The following is a 14,513-nucleotide window of genomic DNA, read 5'->3' as shown; positions in this document are numbered from 1 at the left end:
GCGCAGGAGAGCCACCTCCGCCGTCTGGTTCAATAGAGCGCCGGGAACATCACAGCTTTAATTTCAATAGCTGTGTGTTCTCCCGTCGCGCGCCGTCGCATACAGCCCCTCCCCCTTGTTCGGGGAACTTTGATAGACAGATCACCCGTCCAGATTGGGGGGGAGGGGCTGTATGCGACGCCGCTCGACGGGGGAACACACAGCTATTGAAATTAAAGCTGTGATGTTCCCGGCGCTCTATTGAACCAGACGGCAGAGGCGGCTCTCCTCTCTCTTTGCTGCATCACTGGCTGCACGGGGGCATCACTGGCTGCACGGGACACAACACTGGCTGCACAAGGGGACACAACACTGGCTGCACGAGGGGACACAACACTGGCTGCACAAGGGACACCACACTTCTCTCTTTTAACATGACGCCAGTCTCTGACCACCTCCTGTACCATGTCGCCAGTCTCTGACCACCTCCTGTACCATGTCGCCAGTCTCTGACCACCTCCTGTACCATGTCGCCAGTCTCTGACCACCTCCTGTACCATGTCGCCAGTCTCTGACCACCTCCTGAACCATGTCGCCAGTCTCTGACCACCTCCTGCACCATGTCGCCAGTCTCTGACCAACTCCTGTACCATGTCGCCAGTCTCTGACCACCTCCTGTACCATGTCGCCAGTCTCTGACCACCTCTTGTACCATGTCGCCAGTCTCTGACCACCTCCTGTACCATGTCGCCAGTCTCTGACCACCTCCTGTACCATGTCGCCAGTCTCTGACCACCTCCTGTACCATGTCGCCAGTCTCTGACCACCTCCTGAACCACGTCGCCAGTCTCTGACCACCTCCTGAACCACGTCGCCAGTCTCTGACCACCTCCTGAACCACGTCGCCAGTCTCTGACCACCTCCTGAACCATGTCCCCAGTCTCTGACCACCTCCTGAACCATGTCCCCAGTCTCTAACCACCTCCTGAACCATGTCCCCAGTCTCTGACCACCTCCTGTACCATGTCCCCAGTCTCTGACCACCTCCTGTATCAAAATATTTTTTAACCACTTCCCGACCAGCGCACGACGATGTACGTCGACAGAATGGCACGGGCAGGCATATTGGCGTACAGGTACGTCCAATATTCAATGCCGCCCTGCCGGTGGCGGCGCGCTCCCGCGCTGGTCGGGACCCCCGTGAGTCCGGTCGCGGGACCCGCAGACTCGATCGCCGCTGGCATCCCGCGATCGTCTCACGGAGCGGCCGAATGGAGGAAATGCCGTGTAAACAGCATTTCTCCATTCTGCCTAGCAACTAGTGACGCTGATCTCTGCTCCATGTGATTGGAGCAAAGATCAGTGTTCACTAAATGAAAGCCCAACCCCCCCACAGTTAGTAACACACCCCTAAGAACACTTAACCCCTACACTGCCACCCACTGGTTAACCCCTTCACTGCCAGTGGCATTTACACTGGAATCACTGCATTTATATAGCAGTGATTACTGTATAAATGACAATGGTCCCAAAAATGTGTCAAAAATGTCCCCCACAATGTCGCAGTCACAATAAAAATCGCTGATCGCCGCCATTACTAGTAAAAAAAAAATAATAATAAAAAAATATTAATAAAAATGCTATAAAACTATCCCTATTTTGTAAACGCTATAACTTTTGCGCAAACCAATCAATAATCGCTTATTGCGATTTTTTTACCAAAAATATGTAGAAGAATACGTATCGGCCTAAACTGAGGGAAAAAAATGTTTTTTTATATATTTTTGGGGGATATTTATTATAACAAAAAGTAAAAAATAATGCGTTTTTTTTAAAATTGTCGCTCTATTTTTGTTTATAGCGCAAAAAATAAAAACCGCAGGGGTGATCAAATACCACCAAAAGAAAGCTCTACTTGTGGGAAAAAAAGGACGTCAATTTTGTTTGGGAGCCACGTCGCACGACCGCGCAATTGTCAGTTAAAGCGACGCAGTGCCGAATCGCAAAAAGTTGTCTGGTCTTTGATCAGCAAAATGGTCCGGTCTGCCAGTGGTTAAAAACAGTCATTTTCGGTATCGATTTCGGTTTTCGGCCTAGTGTATTTTTCATTTTTGGTATCGGTTTTCGGCACCAAAAAACCCATTCGGTGCATCCCTAGTGAATATGGAGGTGAACTTTACTGGAGAAAACATTTCTTTTTAGTTTTGGATAGTGGATCTGCATCCTATTTACCTAACATTACAGATGTATGGAAAATCTTGTGAAAAATCCCTAACGTGGGCCAGGTAGCATGATCTCAGTATGGAAGCTTTTTAGACTTTATTAAAACAAATTCTGTGTTCAAAATGATGACACAGTTGCTAAAGATATTTATGATGTTTGATGATCTGCACGTACAGTTTGTTTTCCTTGGAGTGTTTGCAAACACTTATTCATTTAAGTGGCAAATATTTAAAGTATGTGGTTGAGAGCCCTTCGTTTTTCAGGTATGGAAAAACAGATAGATTTGTGAAAAAAAAAAAAAAGCCCAGAGGGCTTTCACATTAGAGCGATGTGCTGGCAGGATGGTAAAAAAAGTAATGCTAGCAGCATCTTTGGAGCGCTGAAGGAGCAGTGTATACACTACTCCTGCCCATTGAATTTAATGGGGCAGCGCGGCTATACCGGCGGCATTTCGCTGCTACAGCAGCGCTTTGCTGTGGTTTTAACCCTTTCTCGACAAAAGAGCACTGCTAGTGGCCGAATAGTGCAGCGAAATTGGCGGTAAAGCGCAGCTAAAAATAGTGGCTCATGTCAACCGTGCTGCCGGAAAAAAAACACCCTTTGTTAATGTGTTTCACCCTAGATATTGCAGGGAAAAGCTTGTGAGGGTGAAAGGGTTGGCCTTTTCCAGGCAGGGACTAGCAGCATGAGTTCTTTGTTAAAATAAAGCTTGAAAGAAGGAGGTGACATTATTGGTGTACAGCCTTTCTGTTTCCTGCACAGGGAGTAAGGATGGGCTCCTATGGCCAGCACCTAGCATACTGGGAGCTGAAGGGAATATTGGAGAGTAGTGGGTGCTTTTCTGAATTGTACAGCTAATTTCCTCTATATTAATCACACAGAAAATATTATTTCTATTTTATAAAACTATCATTTTAGAGCAAAATTAAATATATGTCAAACATCTTACTCATTTTAATTGCGTGTGTAATTACCAGCTTTTCTAAGTAAAGCAACTTTTTGTTTGCTTTAGGCTTACTATACTTTCAATATAAAACATGACAAGTGATGAATTATAACATAGCTTCTAAACAAATTAAACACTTTTTTTTCCCTCAAAGACCTTTAATTCTGCCATACATGGGGGAGATGCATGCAAAATCTGGTACAGCTCTGCATAGAAACCTGTCACAGCTCAAAGGAGATCTGCATATGCCGTCACTGCACCCAGCCTCGTAGGCCCCATTCACACCTGAGCGTAGCGCTTTCAGGCAGAAAGTTGCACAATTTTACCATGATTTTGCAGCGATTTTTAACCGAGATTTTCACGTGTTTTTGCAGAAAAACACCTCAATCTGCCTAAAAAAAAGGTTCCAGAACTTGTTTGAGTTTCAGGTGTTTTGGAGCTTCTGGCTTCAGGCATTTTGGAGTGGAGATGACAACCATCTCCATAGAGAATATTTGATTTTTTTTCCCCTCTAGTATTTTGTAGCTTCAGGCTTCAAGCTACAGAACGCTCAGGTGTGAATGGGGCCCGAAGCTCAAACAAGTTCTGGAACTTTTTTTTTATGGCAGATTTGGGCGTTTTTCTGCTTTTTACATTGGTGACCTTTTGACCTGTACAAAATTGCGGTAAAAACAGGTCAAAATTGCTGTAAAACCGTGGCAAAAATCATGGCAAAATTGCAACTTTCTGCCTGAAACCGCTACGCTCATGTGTGAATGGGACCTAAAGGGAGTCAATATGCTGATCACGTACAGAGGCATGTATTAGGCTTTTCTTCACCAGGTCCCACAAACAATTCCAAATAATAAAAGGTATTTATAAAACCTAGTAAAACCAAGTAATAGTATATAGTCTAAAGGTTTCAAGTCTGAGGGATGAGGGGACAGATGTTTATTGAGTGCAAATCAATATCCAATGCTGATCGCTAGAGTGATGCAAATTTATGTGGAAGGTGGTCCAACGTATGCTATTGCACACAAGCCTACTGCATTCAGAAAATTCCCTGTAAACAAAATAAACCTTTTTTTTGTCACTGCTGGTTGTAACGCTATACCCCTGAAGCCTAAAAATATGGGCATTTCCATAAGAGTACAGCCAGCACTAAGCCCTATTGCCTGCCTATTCTGCAGCTGCTGTCTCCTCATCTGTCCTGTTTAGTGCACACAGATACTAGACCTGCAGTCTGTTATTCGGGGGAATAGAGAAAGTGAAAACTGTTAGCTTGTTTTGTGAAGGATTGCAGCTCAAGAAGAGCACTTTCATTTACAAAAAACACAAGCTGTCAACAGGACACACTGGCTACCACATTAGTAGTAGCAGTACCCGGCTTTTGCTGTTGTCAGCTTGTGTTTTTGTGAATTAAAACATCCAAGGCATTTTCTCAAAGTCATAATGAGTCTTTTGAAAATTTATTTATTACACAAAGTTATCAATCAATAAGCTATTTCTAACACAGAGAATAGCCATAATTAGAATTACACACCAAAATACATTCTGCTACTCCTCCCGAGTATGTTGATACCAAATGTGTAAGATTGTTTCACAGCCTAGCACCTTCAGGAATTCTAGGAGCATAAATTACACATCTAATTTCCTGACTACCTCTCACATTTTTGTGAGACACTGGAGCATCAGGACAGTGGAAACACCCACAAAATGACCACATTTTGGAAAGCAAAAAGGTATTTTCTTAGAGGCATGTTGAGTTTTTTTTTGAAGATTACATTTTTTTGCCACAAGTTTTTGGAAAATGCAAATAGAAAATAATAGTTGTCAAGTTGTCAAAACACATTCTGCTACTTCTTCCAAATATATCGATACCACATGTGTGAGACTTTTCAATGTTTGTACTGATTGTGTACTGCACATTGTATCTGTTATATCACACAAATCAATCAATTGTATCAAAAACAGTGTACTATAATGGTTGCTTCTGTACGACTGGTCAGGGAATAAAGCTTAATGTAGCTTCACCTATTGCAGTCCCCGTTCCTATAAGCCAAGCAAACCTAGCCTACTGGTATGCGAGTGCCCCCAGAAATGCCATGGTAATTGGACAGGAAATACAAAAGGCTGAAGAAAAGAAGAACAAAAGAGTGTAGTGCAGTTGTCTGCAGGGGTTGGCTGGGACCTGTGTCTCCCAAGAATGTAGTTAGTCAGACGTGCAGATGGAACAGTTCATGTGGTAGGCAAAGACATAGTCAGCAAACAATTGGTCTAGGTAGCAGGCACTAGTCTGGTGGTAATCAGTAACACTGATTCTAGGTACAATGCTCTGGTGTAGTGTGGTAAGGGACACTGTGACTGGTGTGGTCGTAATCTGAGACACTGACTGGTGCAACAGAGATTAGGGACATTGACTAGCAGCACTGATTTATTGGCATTGTACTACTGTGGTGGTGATCAGAGACAATGACTGGTAGCACTGACATTGATATCAGAACAGCCAGCCATTGTACATGATCAATGTCACAGCAGTACAATGTCATCATAGTGATACTGCACATGCTCTGCTAACAGCATGTAAGAAAATATATATATATATATATATATATATTTTTTTTTTTTACATACTGCCACCATAGCAGTGCAGTATCCCCATAGTGGCTCTAAGAGGAGTGAATGTTTTTTTTTTTTTTTTTACTGTGAATACTCACATAGTCATAATCACTGTGTAAGCAATCAATAACACCATTCAAAGGCTTTCATTCATACAGCCTTTGTTTACTGCTGTGATTAGTCACAGCAGCCACATGGCACAGGGCCAATTTCCCACACACTCAATGGATAGAGTGGAAGGGCCCTTGGGTACATCCTCTAAGAACAGCGTTTTCCTCACCTGACTGTATATGTACAGTGTCCAGGCAGGAAGCAGGTAAGGCTGAAATAAAATCCTAAGAAAAACCTTTTGATCATTCAATGGTAAAATTAAGCCACAAAAAAAAAAAAAAAAATAAATAAATGGGGTGTATGGAGGGTAATATCATTTTAAGGTGGTACCCCTTCAAAGTTTCATACATATGCAAAAGGCTCAGATATGCATAAAAGTTGCCACAATGGACTCAAAAGTCCCCAAAAATGGATGCAACAATGCTTAAAATGCAAAAAAAGTAATGGTGAGGGAGGTTAAAAGGCCATTTTCAGTTTGAAAACCTCACTTTCAGTTTCAGGAAATGGCAGTTTACCAGCCAATTGCTTGGTAGCCCCGGGACCGACTCATATGAAATCCCTCTGCTCATTCCATGGTAAAATAAAGCCAAAAGGATAAAAAAAACAGGGGTAGTGCCCCTTTACACAGTTGAGTCCAAGATCTAAAAATAGATCAAATGTTCAGCCCAGGATCTAAAAATGGACTAAACAGATGAGCCCAGGAACTAAAAATAGATAAAACTGTTGAGTTCAGGATTTAAAAATAGCATGAACTTTTGAGCCCAGGATCTAAAAATATATTAAACTGTTGAGCCCAGGATCTGAAAATAGACCAACCAGTTGAGCCCATGATCTAAATATAGATTGAACAGTTGAGCTCAGGATTCCAAAAAAAATCTATTTTTTGAACTCAGGATCTAAAAATTGATTTCATTTTTATTTGTCTGGAAAACACTCAGAGAAGCAGTAGAGGTGTCAAAACAGCCTCAAAATTCCCCGAAAAGGGTGCAACAATACTTACAATGCAAAAAGTCATGGCAAAGGGTTGAAAGGCTTTTTCTGGCTTTCAAAGTCTCTATTCTGTTTTCAGAAAATGTCAGTTTCACATCCAAATGCTTGGCTTTAGGCTGCAATCAACTCCTACGGAATCCCTCTGGCCATTCCATGGTAACATGAAGCCTCAAAAAAAAAAGTTCTTTATTACATTTTTTGTTGTGTCTGTAAGAGGCTCAGAAATGCAGAAAAGTTGTCAAAATGGGTCCAAATATCCCAAAAAGGGATGTTTAACATGCACAAAAGTCAGGGAAAAAAAGGTTATGCCCTATACATATGGTCGGACATTCCGACCACACCGAAACTGGTGTTGCATACACATGGTCGGACAAAGTTGTCAGAAAATCCGATCATTCGGAATGTGGTGACGTTCGTTGCTTAAGACGGAACTACGTGAGGCTAGTAGCCAATAGCTTTGGTCTTGTAATTTGATCTGAGCATGCGTGGCACTTTGTCTGTCGGAATTTCTAAAAACGATCGGAAAAAGTCAGATCAGATTTTTTTGGGGGAAAATTTTAGATCCTGCTCTCAAATTTTGTCCATCTGAATTTCTGACGGAAAAAAGTCCGCTAGAGCCCACACATGATTGGATTTTCCGACAATATAATCTGATCGGACCTTTTCCATCTAAATTTACGACCGTGTGTACAGGGCATAAGAAGGCCACTTCTGGTTTCAGGAAATGGCAGCTTCCCAGCCAATTTCTTTGCTTTTAAGGCTGGAATAAACACATATTTAATCCCTTGAGTCTTTTTCCTTGGTAAAATGAAGTCTAAAAGGGCAAAGAAAACCCATAAAAAATAAATTTAGGGAGTGGTGCCCCTTTACATTTGATGCATTTGAAAAAAGGCTCTAAGCCTCTAAAGGAGCACAAACTCCCAAAATTAGTTTTTTTTTTTTGCCCTTTTTGGCTTCATTTTACCAAGGGAAGATCCAAGAGATTAAAAATGTATTGATTTTAGCCTTAAAAACCAAAGAATGGAAAACAAGTGTCAAAATTGGCTCAAAAGTCCCTAAAACAAATGGAACAATGCTTAACCACTTCAGCCCAGGAAGATTTTACCCCCTTCCTGGCCAGAGCACTTTATACAATTCGGCACTGCGTCACATTAACTGACAATTGCGCGGTCATGCAATGCTGTACCCAAACAAAATTTGTGTCCTTCTCTCCCCACAAATAGAGCTATTTTTAGTGGTATTTTATCACCTCTGTAGTTTTTATTTTTTACGCTATAAATAAAAAAAGACCAACAAATTTGGAAAAAAATATATATATATTTGTTACTTTTTGCGCTAATAAATATCCCCCAAATTAAAAAAAAAAAACATTTCTTTATCAGTTTAGGCCAATATATATTCTTCTACATATTTTTGGTAAATAAAATCGCAATAAGCGTATATTGATTGGTTTGTGCAAAAGTTATAGCGTCTACAAGCTTTGAGAAAGATTTATGGCATTTTTATGGCATTTTTATTATTAGTTTTTTTTTTACTGGTAATGGTGGGGATCTGCGATTTTTAGCGGTACTGTGACATTGCGACGAACAGATCGGTCACTTTTGACACATTTTTGGGACCATTAACATTTATACATGCTATAAATATGCACTGATTACTATGTAAATGTCACTGGTAGGGAAGGGGTTAGCACTAGGGGCGATCAAGGGGTTAAATGTGTGTTCCCTCAGTGTGTTCTAACTGTATGGGGATATAACTGACCGGGGGACTTAGTAGGAACAAGGATATGTCTCCTCTGCCCTGACAGAACAGGGATTTGTGTGTTTACACACACAAATCCCTGTGCTTACTCTCGTGCACGCGATTGCGTGTGGCCTGTCGGCGACCACGCGCATTGGATCCCCTGCTGTGCTGCGGGCACGTGCACCCTATAGTGGCTTCTAAAGGGAAAGCCGTACCCGCTCGGGATTTCGCCCAGGAAAACCATTGCTCGGCAGCCACGCGCATTGGATCCCCCGCGTGCACCCTATGGACCCTATGGATGCTACTAAAGGGAAAGCCGTACCCGTACGGGGTTTCGCCCAGGAGAGCCATTGCGCTGCAGTATATCTGCGTGAGCCAATTGGGAACCAGTGAAAGTACAAATATTCATTAGACAACAGGGTTAAAATGTGACTTTCAGTTTTAGAAGCCTCCCTTGTAGTTTCAGAAAACGGACAGCCAATCTCTTAAATTTTTTAACTGATTGTTCTGTTTTGGGGCACAACTTTTGTTGCAGGTTTTTGGCAACCCGTAAACAGAAACTAAAGATTTTTTTTTCTTACATATCTGCTAGCATGTTCAGTGCTGGTATCTATTTATCATCTAATAGGGTTCACCTGAGGTTTAGGGTACGAGTTCATGCTTAACTCCCAACTGTCTCTCAGACTCTCCCTCTTTTGGGACCAGTCCCTTGTTCTTCCTCAGTTATTCCTCATTTTAGTCTTATGTGTAGACCTAGATGCTTGGGCCTAGTGACAAATTGCTTGGTCACAGCACTGTCACAGGTTTGAAGATGGGCTTCTCTGATCCTTGTGAGCTCTGACAGAAGCCGACACTGAATATTTTGATCAGGTTTGTAACAGGGAAAGGATTAGCAGGGGAACACTGCAGAGGTTGGGCTTTACAGACATAGCAGTTGCTTACCTTGCTATCCTCCTTCTGAAAATGCTAGTTATGCTAATCCAATGGTTTCAATACTTTATTTTTGTATTATTTTATATACAGAAAGAAGTACAAACACCTTCAAATAACAAATCCTAATAAAAGGATCAGACTGGTTATACAAAAGCAATAGTGAGGGTGGAAACGGCAAACTTAACACCACATGTTTTTAAAAGTCCCGGGGTTTGTCTACCCCATGTTCCCTTCTTTGCTGTTGATCAGACTGGTTGTTAACTAATGATTACAATACTCTCTAAGTGTTCTACCTGTATGTGAATGAGGAGTTGATATGTATGAAACTAACGCCATAAATTTGTTTTTTAAAAGTTTTTTTAGTTTTTATAAACAAAGTGGGTACAAAATACAAAGTCAAGTAGTCTATGGCAAAACTATTTTGAACAAAATACAACATTAGTGTGGTGATCAGTGGGAAAAATGGTCCTTACACTTGTGGTCATTGGGAAGAATTACCTCCTTACAGATAGCTAAAAAGATCAATGGTGTGAGTGGAAAGTTATCTGAGAGGCAGAAATTGCCCAATGCTGAAGGAACCCCTAGCAACCTCTGGAGGATCCCTAGGGTTCCACAGAACCCTGGTTGAGAATCACTGATATATATACAGTACATTCATGAATTTAAAAGTCAAGTGTATGTCTAGCTAAAACCTTTTTCCTTATTTTTTAGGACCCTTGTCAGGCTTTTAATGCTATCCAGGGCTCTGTTAGAGAGATTTGCCCTCACTGCTGACAACGTTTTATTAGACAAGAAGTGATGAAAACTTTTTAATAGCAGCACAGATGGAAAAACAAAGTTCTGTAGTACAGTAGGGGAAGGCTAGGACCGCTGTCTGATTTTTATTCTGTTGTATTTATGTTTTAAAATGACGATTTTCCTATCTTCCTTTATAATGAAACCATTGACAGCAGGATGGGAAACTAGGGTAATTCTCTCTAACACAACCCAGATAGTAGTAAAACCCTGGCAGGAGTTCTAATACTTCACTACTGTTTTCAAAACTAGAGAAAAGATTTTTGGTCTTGATGTGTGTCCAAATGCCTGGCACCCAAACATACAGATTTTCAGAAGTTGAAAAGAATGTACTACTTTTTACAAAAATCAAGTGCCCTTTTGTAAAGTAGCATCGAAAGCTTTTCTTGACATTCCCTATCTTTTCATTATAGAATCGTATGAGAGAGAGCTTGGCACTCTTCAAGCAAATAATGGTGCTTCCTTGGTTTAAAGAGACTCCTATTATCCTTTTCCTCAACAAGACTGACTTGCTGGCTGAGAAGATCTACATGTCTGATTTGGCTACATACTTTCCCAAATTCAAAGGTACATTTCAATGTCAGAATGATAGGGTATTGAAAGAAACCTGTGTTTGTTTAATATAAAAATGTAAGAAAAAAAACAATAACATTCTACCAAATAGATCCTGCTGATATAAAATAGATGCATGAAATAGATATAATAAATATTGTTAATAATAACAGCAGGGCAGCACAAATTTGGTATGAAAGACGTGTGTCTTGAGGTTGCTGATAACAAGCAGTGGTGTAATCTAAGATTACCTGATAAAGTTCTGTGGAAGAACTAACAAAACCACAGAATATTTATTGTGAGGAGTCAAGCAGAGGAGAAATAACTAAAAAAGGAACATAGGGCTGAATAGAAATGGTTGGTTTAGTCATGTAAATCTCCTATACAAAATCAGGAATTTAAGCTGCACAAAAAGATATATTTTAAGAGAAAAAGTGAGAGCTAGCTGAAGACATTCATAATTGTCCAAGCATAGCTCTAAACCCAAGAACATAAATTGTATTTTGCAGCTTATCAGTCTTTAAAGTGTAACTAAAGGTAACACTTTTTTCATTTTGTATAGAGTAGTGGAAGAATTATAACTCAGTTTTTTTCCCCCATCTGTGTCCCATTGCGGAGATTTCCCTTCATTTCATGTTCAGTAGCCAAATCGGGAAGTGACAGGAAATCCCTCCAATGTGCAGGAATCCCAGGGTGTCACAAGGGTCGCCAGAACTAGTGTCCCCATGGAACGATTCCCTTTCCGTTCCCGTTCTGATGTCAATCCAAAATTTGTGACTTTCTTTACTTTGGCTTTTGAAGATAGTGGTACACAAAGAGAAAGGGGGAACCTCCCTAACAGGGGCACAGGCAGCATTAAAGTGTTACTAAACCCTGCATTCACTATATCTGGTCTCCCACAGTACACAGAACACGGAAATGCAATTATTTTGAAAATATAAACTGCTAAATACCTTTTTTCATCAGCAGTATATAGCAGTCTTCTGATTTCTGTCAGTTCCTGCTAAAGCTTGCAGGAGGAGATTTCATACTGTACTGAGATGTCCTATCAGGATCCAGGACCCCTGACCTTCTGTCTGGACAGTGCTGATTGGCCCTGTGCTGATCATATGCACTCTCCTAAGAAAAAACTCACTAGAAATACACACCAAACTGAGTGTGTGCAGCCTGACTCCAAAGGCTCTGTACCATCCAGACATGTTCTGGAGTCAGCGGAAGAAGAGGAGGATCTGTGCATACAAGATCAAGCAGCCTTTTTACACAATGCAGATGATTAACCCCTTAGGTTCTACAGTGAGTATAATAAGCATGCTTTACTGCATATACAGATTGATTTTACTGTTGTGGGTTTAGTAATACTTTAAAAGCCGACAAGAGTTCTAATCCTTCCCCACTCTAAAGCTAAGAAAAAAATTGCCTTTAGTGACATCTTAACCGCTTAAGGACCGCCCCATACATATACTGCACGTGAATTCTTCTTTCTGGTCTGGGCACACGTTCACCCCACCGGAGACCTGCTCTCACTGTCATTGGACACAGCGGGAGCCAATCAGCGGGTCTGGGGAACCGATGTCCGCTGAGATCCTGGCATTAGTTTGGAGTCAGACCACGTTCTGCCAGAGGGGAAAATGGAGATCTTGTGTTTATGCTAAGCGGAAACACGGATCTCTGTTTTCCTTTAGTCAAAGCACATCCCCCACAGAGGGCGCCCCCCAGTCACGCATTTAACCCTTTGATTGCCCTGATGTTAACCCCTGCCCTACCTCTGTCATTAGTACAGTGACAGTGCCTTTTTTTAGCACTGATCACTGTATTGGTGTCACTGGTCCCCAAAAAGTATCACTTAGTGTCAAATTTGTCCACCACAATGTCGCAGTCCCGCAAAAAATTGCTGATTGCTGCCATTACTAGTAATAATTATATATAAAAAAAAGTCCCTAAATCTATCCCATGGTTGTAGACACTATAACTTTTGCGCAAATCAATCACTATTCGCTTATTGAGATTTTGTTTACCAAAAACATGTAGCAGAATACATATTGGCCTGAATTGATGAAGAAATTCGATTTTTTACTTGATATGTTTTGTAGCAGAAAAAAAAAATCGTTTTTTTGTTTTTTTAAAGTTGTCGGTCTTTTTTTTGTTTATAGCGCAAACAATAAAAATTTGTAGAGGTGATCAAATACCACTAAAAGTAAGCTCTATTAATCGGAAAAAAAACGACATCAATTTTATTTGTGCACAGCGTCACACGACCGCGCAATTGTCAGTTAAAGTAATGCAGCCCCATATAACAAAAAATGGCCTGGTCAGGAATGGCCAGAGCTGAAGCGGTTAAACATGGTGTCTGCATCAGCCTTTTCAGTTGTTTTTTCCTTTTTTTTTACCTGATGAACTTTCAAATAACACACTTCTTTTCCTAGGGTGACAACTATGTTGGTATATCTATTTAGAAACAGCATTGTCACCATAGGCTGCTATCCTGATTTTGGCTACAAGCACCTTCCCATCTAACCAACTCCATAGCCTAGGGGGAATGCTTGTTCTGCCACCCCAGTCAAAGCATTCAGTCAAAGTATGATCTCAAACAAACCAAATTTTAAAGAGGGAAATTCACAATAACAATATGTTTTCATGCATTGGGCCGATTTAGGTGGCCTATTAAAAAACAATATGCCGTAACACAGTAACACACCAAACTTTTTGATCTGTTGTATTTTTTCCAATGTACTATAATGCACACTGAATAGAAAAAAATAGTAAGATAAACTCCATCCGTTTGTCAGTGGCAGTCATAGTAACTCCCAAGATTGCTATCAATGACCAAAATAATACCTTGGTGTCAGAGGCAAAAACAGTCCTTTCTCACGCGTTTTAAATATTCAGGTGGAGTGGGTTTATCCAATTTCAAGGCTTATCATACTGCCAGTCTACTGCAGTGTATAGTTGGAATTGCAACGCATCACAAAAAGATTGGGTAAAATTAGAAAAAGATATTATGGGTATCTTGATAACTGTTCTCTATTAGACCCTCCGGGTCCACAGTTTTACTATAGCTAGAGAATTTATTTTAGTCAATACTCTTAATTTCTTCAGTAGCCTAGAATTTTAATTTTTCTTCTGTCCTCTTCCTCTTGATTCCCTGGCTAATAATCCAGACTGTCACATACCTGGTGATGGAGCCTGACATGGAGAAGAAGGCAATCTCTTACACCTCTGGCTCTGTAAGGTAACAGGAGGTACAAGAGCATGGAGTGGCACGAGTGCCTGCCAGTTCTGGTGATGGCGGTTCCAGATGAGAGGTCTGTGCGCACTTGGATGCAGGCTGGATTGTAATGCATGACAGCAGGTGCAGTAGGTTAAAAGACAGTCAGCAGGCACTTGGCGGCTGGTTGGTCATGGGTAGCAAGACCGGCAGGTGGCAGACAGCAGGTAATTGGCATACTGCAGGAGTAGGGATGGCCTCCACAGGCTAGACACAGAGAAGAGTCAGGCAAGCCAGATCAGTAAGTAGCGGGCACGTCAGGTACAGAGCAGCAGGCGGAAGAATAATCAGGTTTTGGCTGGAGTTGGAAACGGTAAGCAGATAGGCAGAAAAATCAGGCAGGGACCTGGACAAAGAGCAAGCCAGGGGCGGTTCAGG

General features: G+C 41.3%; 1 protein-coding gene across 1 annotated transcript in view; it reads left to right on the top strand.

Moving 5' to 3' along the window:
• GNA15 (G protein subunit alpha 15) overlaps positions 1 to 14,513 on the top strand; it is a 159,289-nt gene that overhangs the window by 130,331 nt on the left and 14,445 nt on the right. The window contains exon 6 of the mRNA XM_077475585.1: positions 10,732 to 10,885. Coding sequence (XP_077331711.1) covers positions 10,732 to 10,885 — 154 coding nt within the window. The remainder of the gene's footprint in view (positions 1 to 10,731; positions 10,886 to 14,513) is intronic.

Source organism: Lithobates pipiens, unplaced genomic scaffold (genome assembly GCF_037356315.1).
Source record: "Lithobates pipiens isolate NorthernLeopardFrog02 unplaced genomic scaffold, aLitPip1_a1.2 Scaffold_13, whole genome shotgun sequence".
Lineage (NCBI taxonomy): Eukaryota > Metazoa > Chordata > Amphibia > Anura > Ranidae > Lithobates > Lithobates pipiens.
Note: the sequence above shows the minus strand (reverse complement) of the source record. Positions and strands in the feature narration are given on the sequence as shown.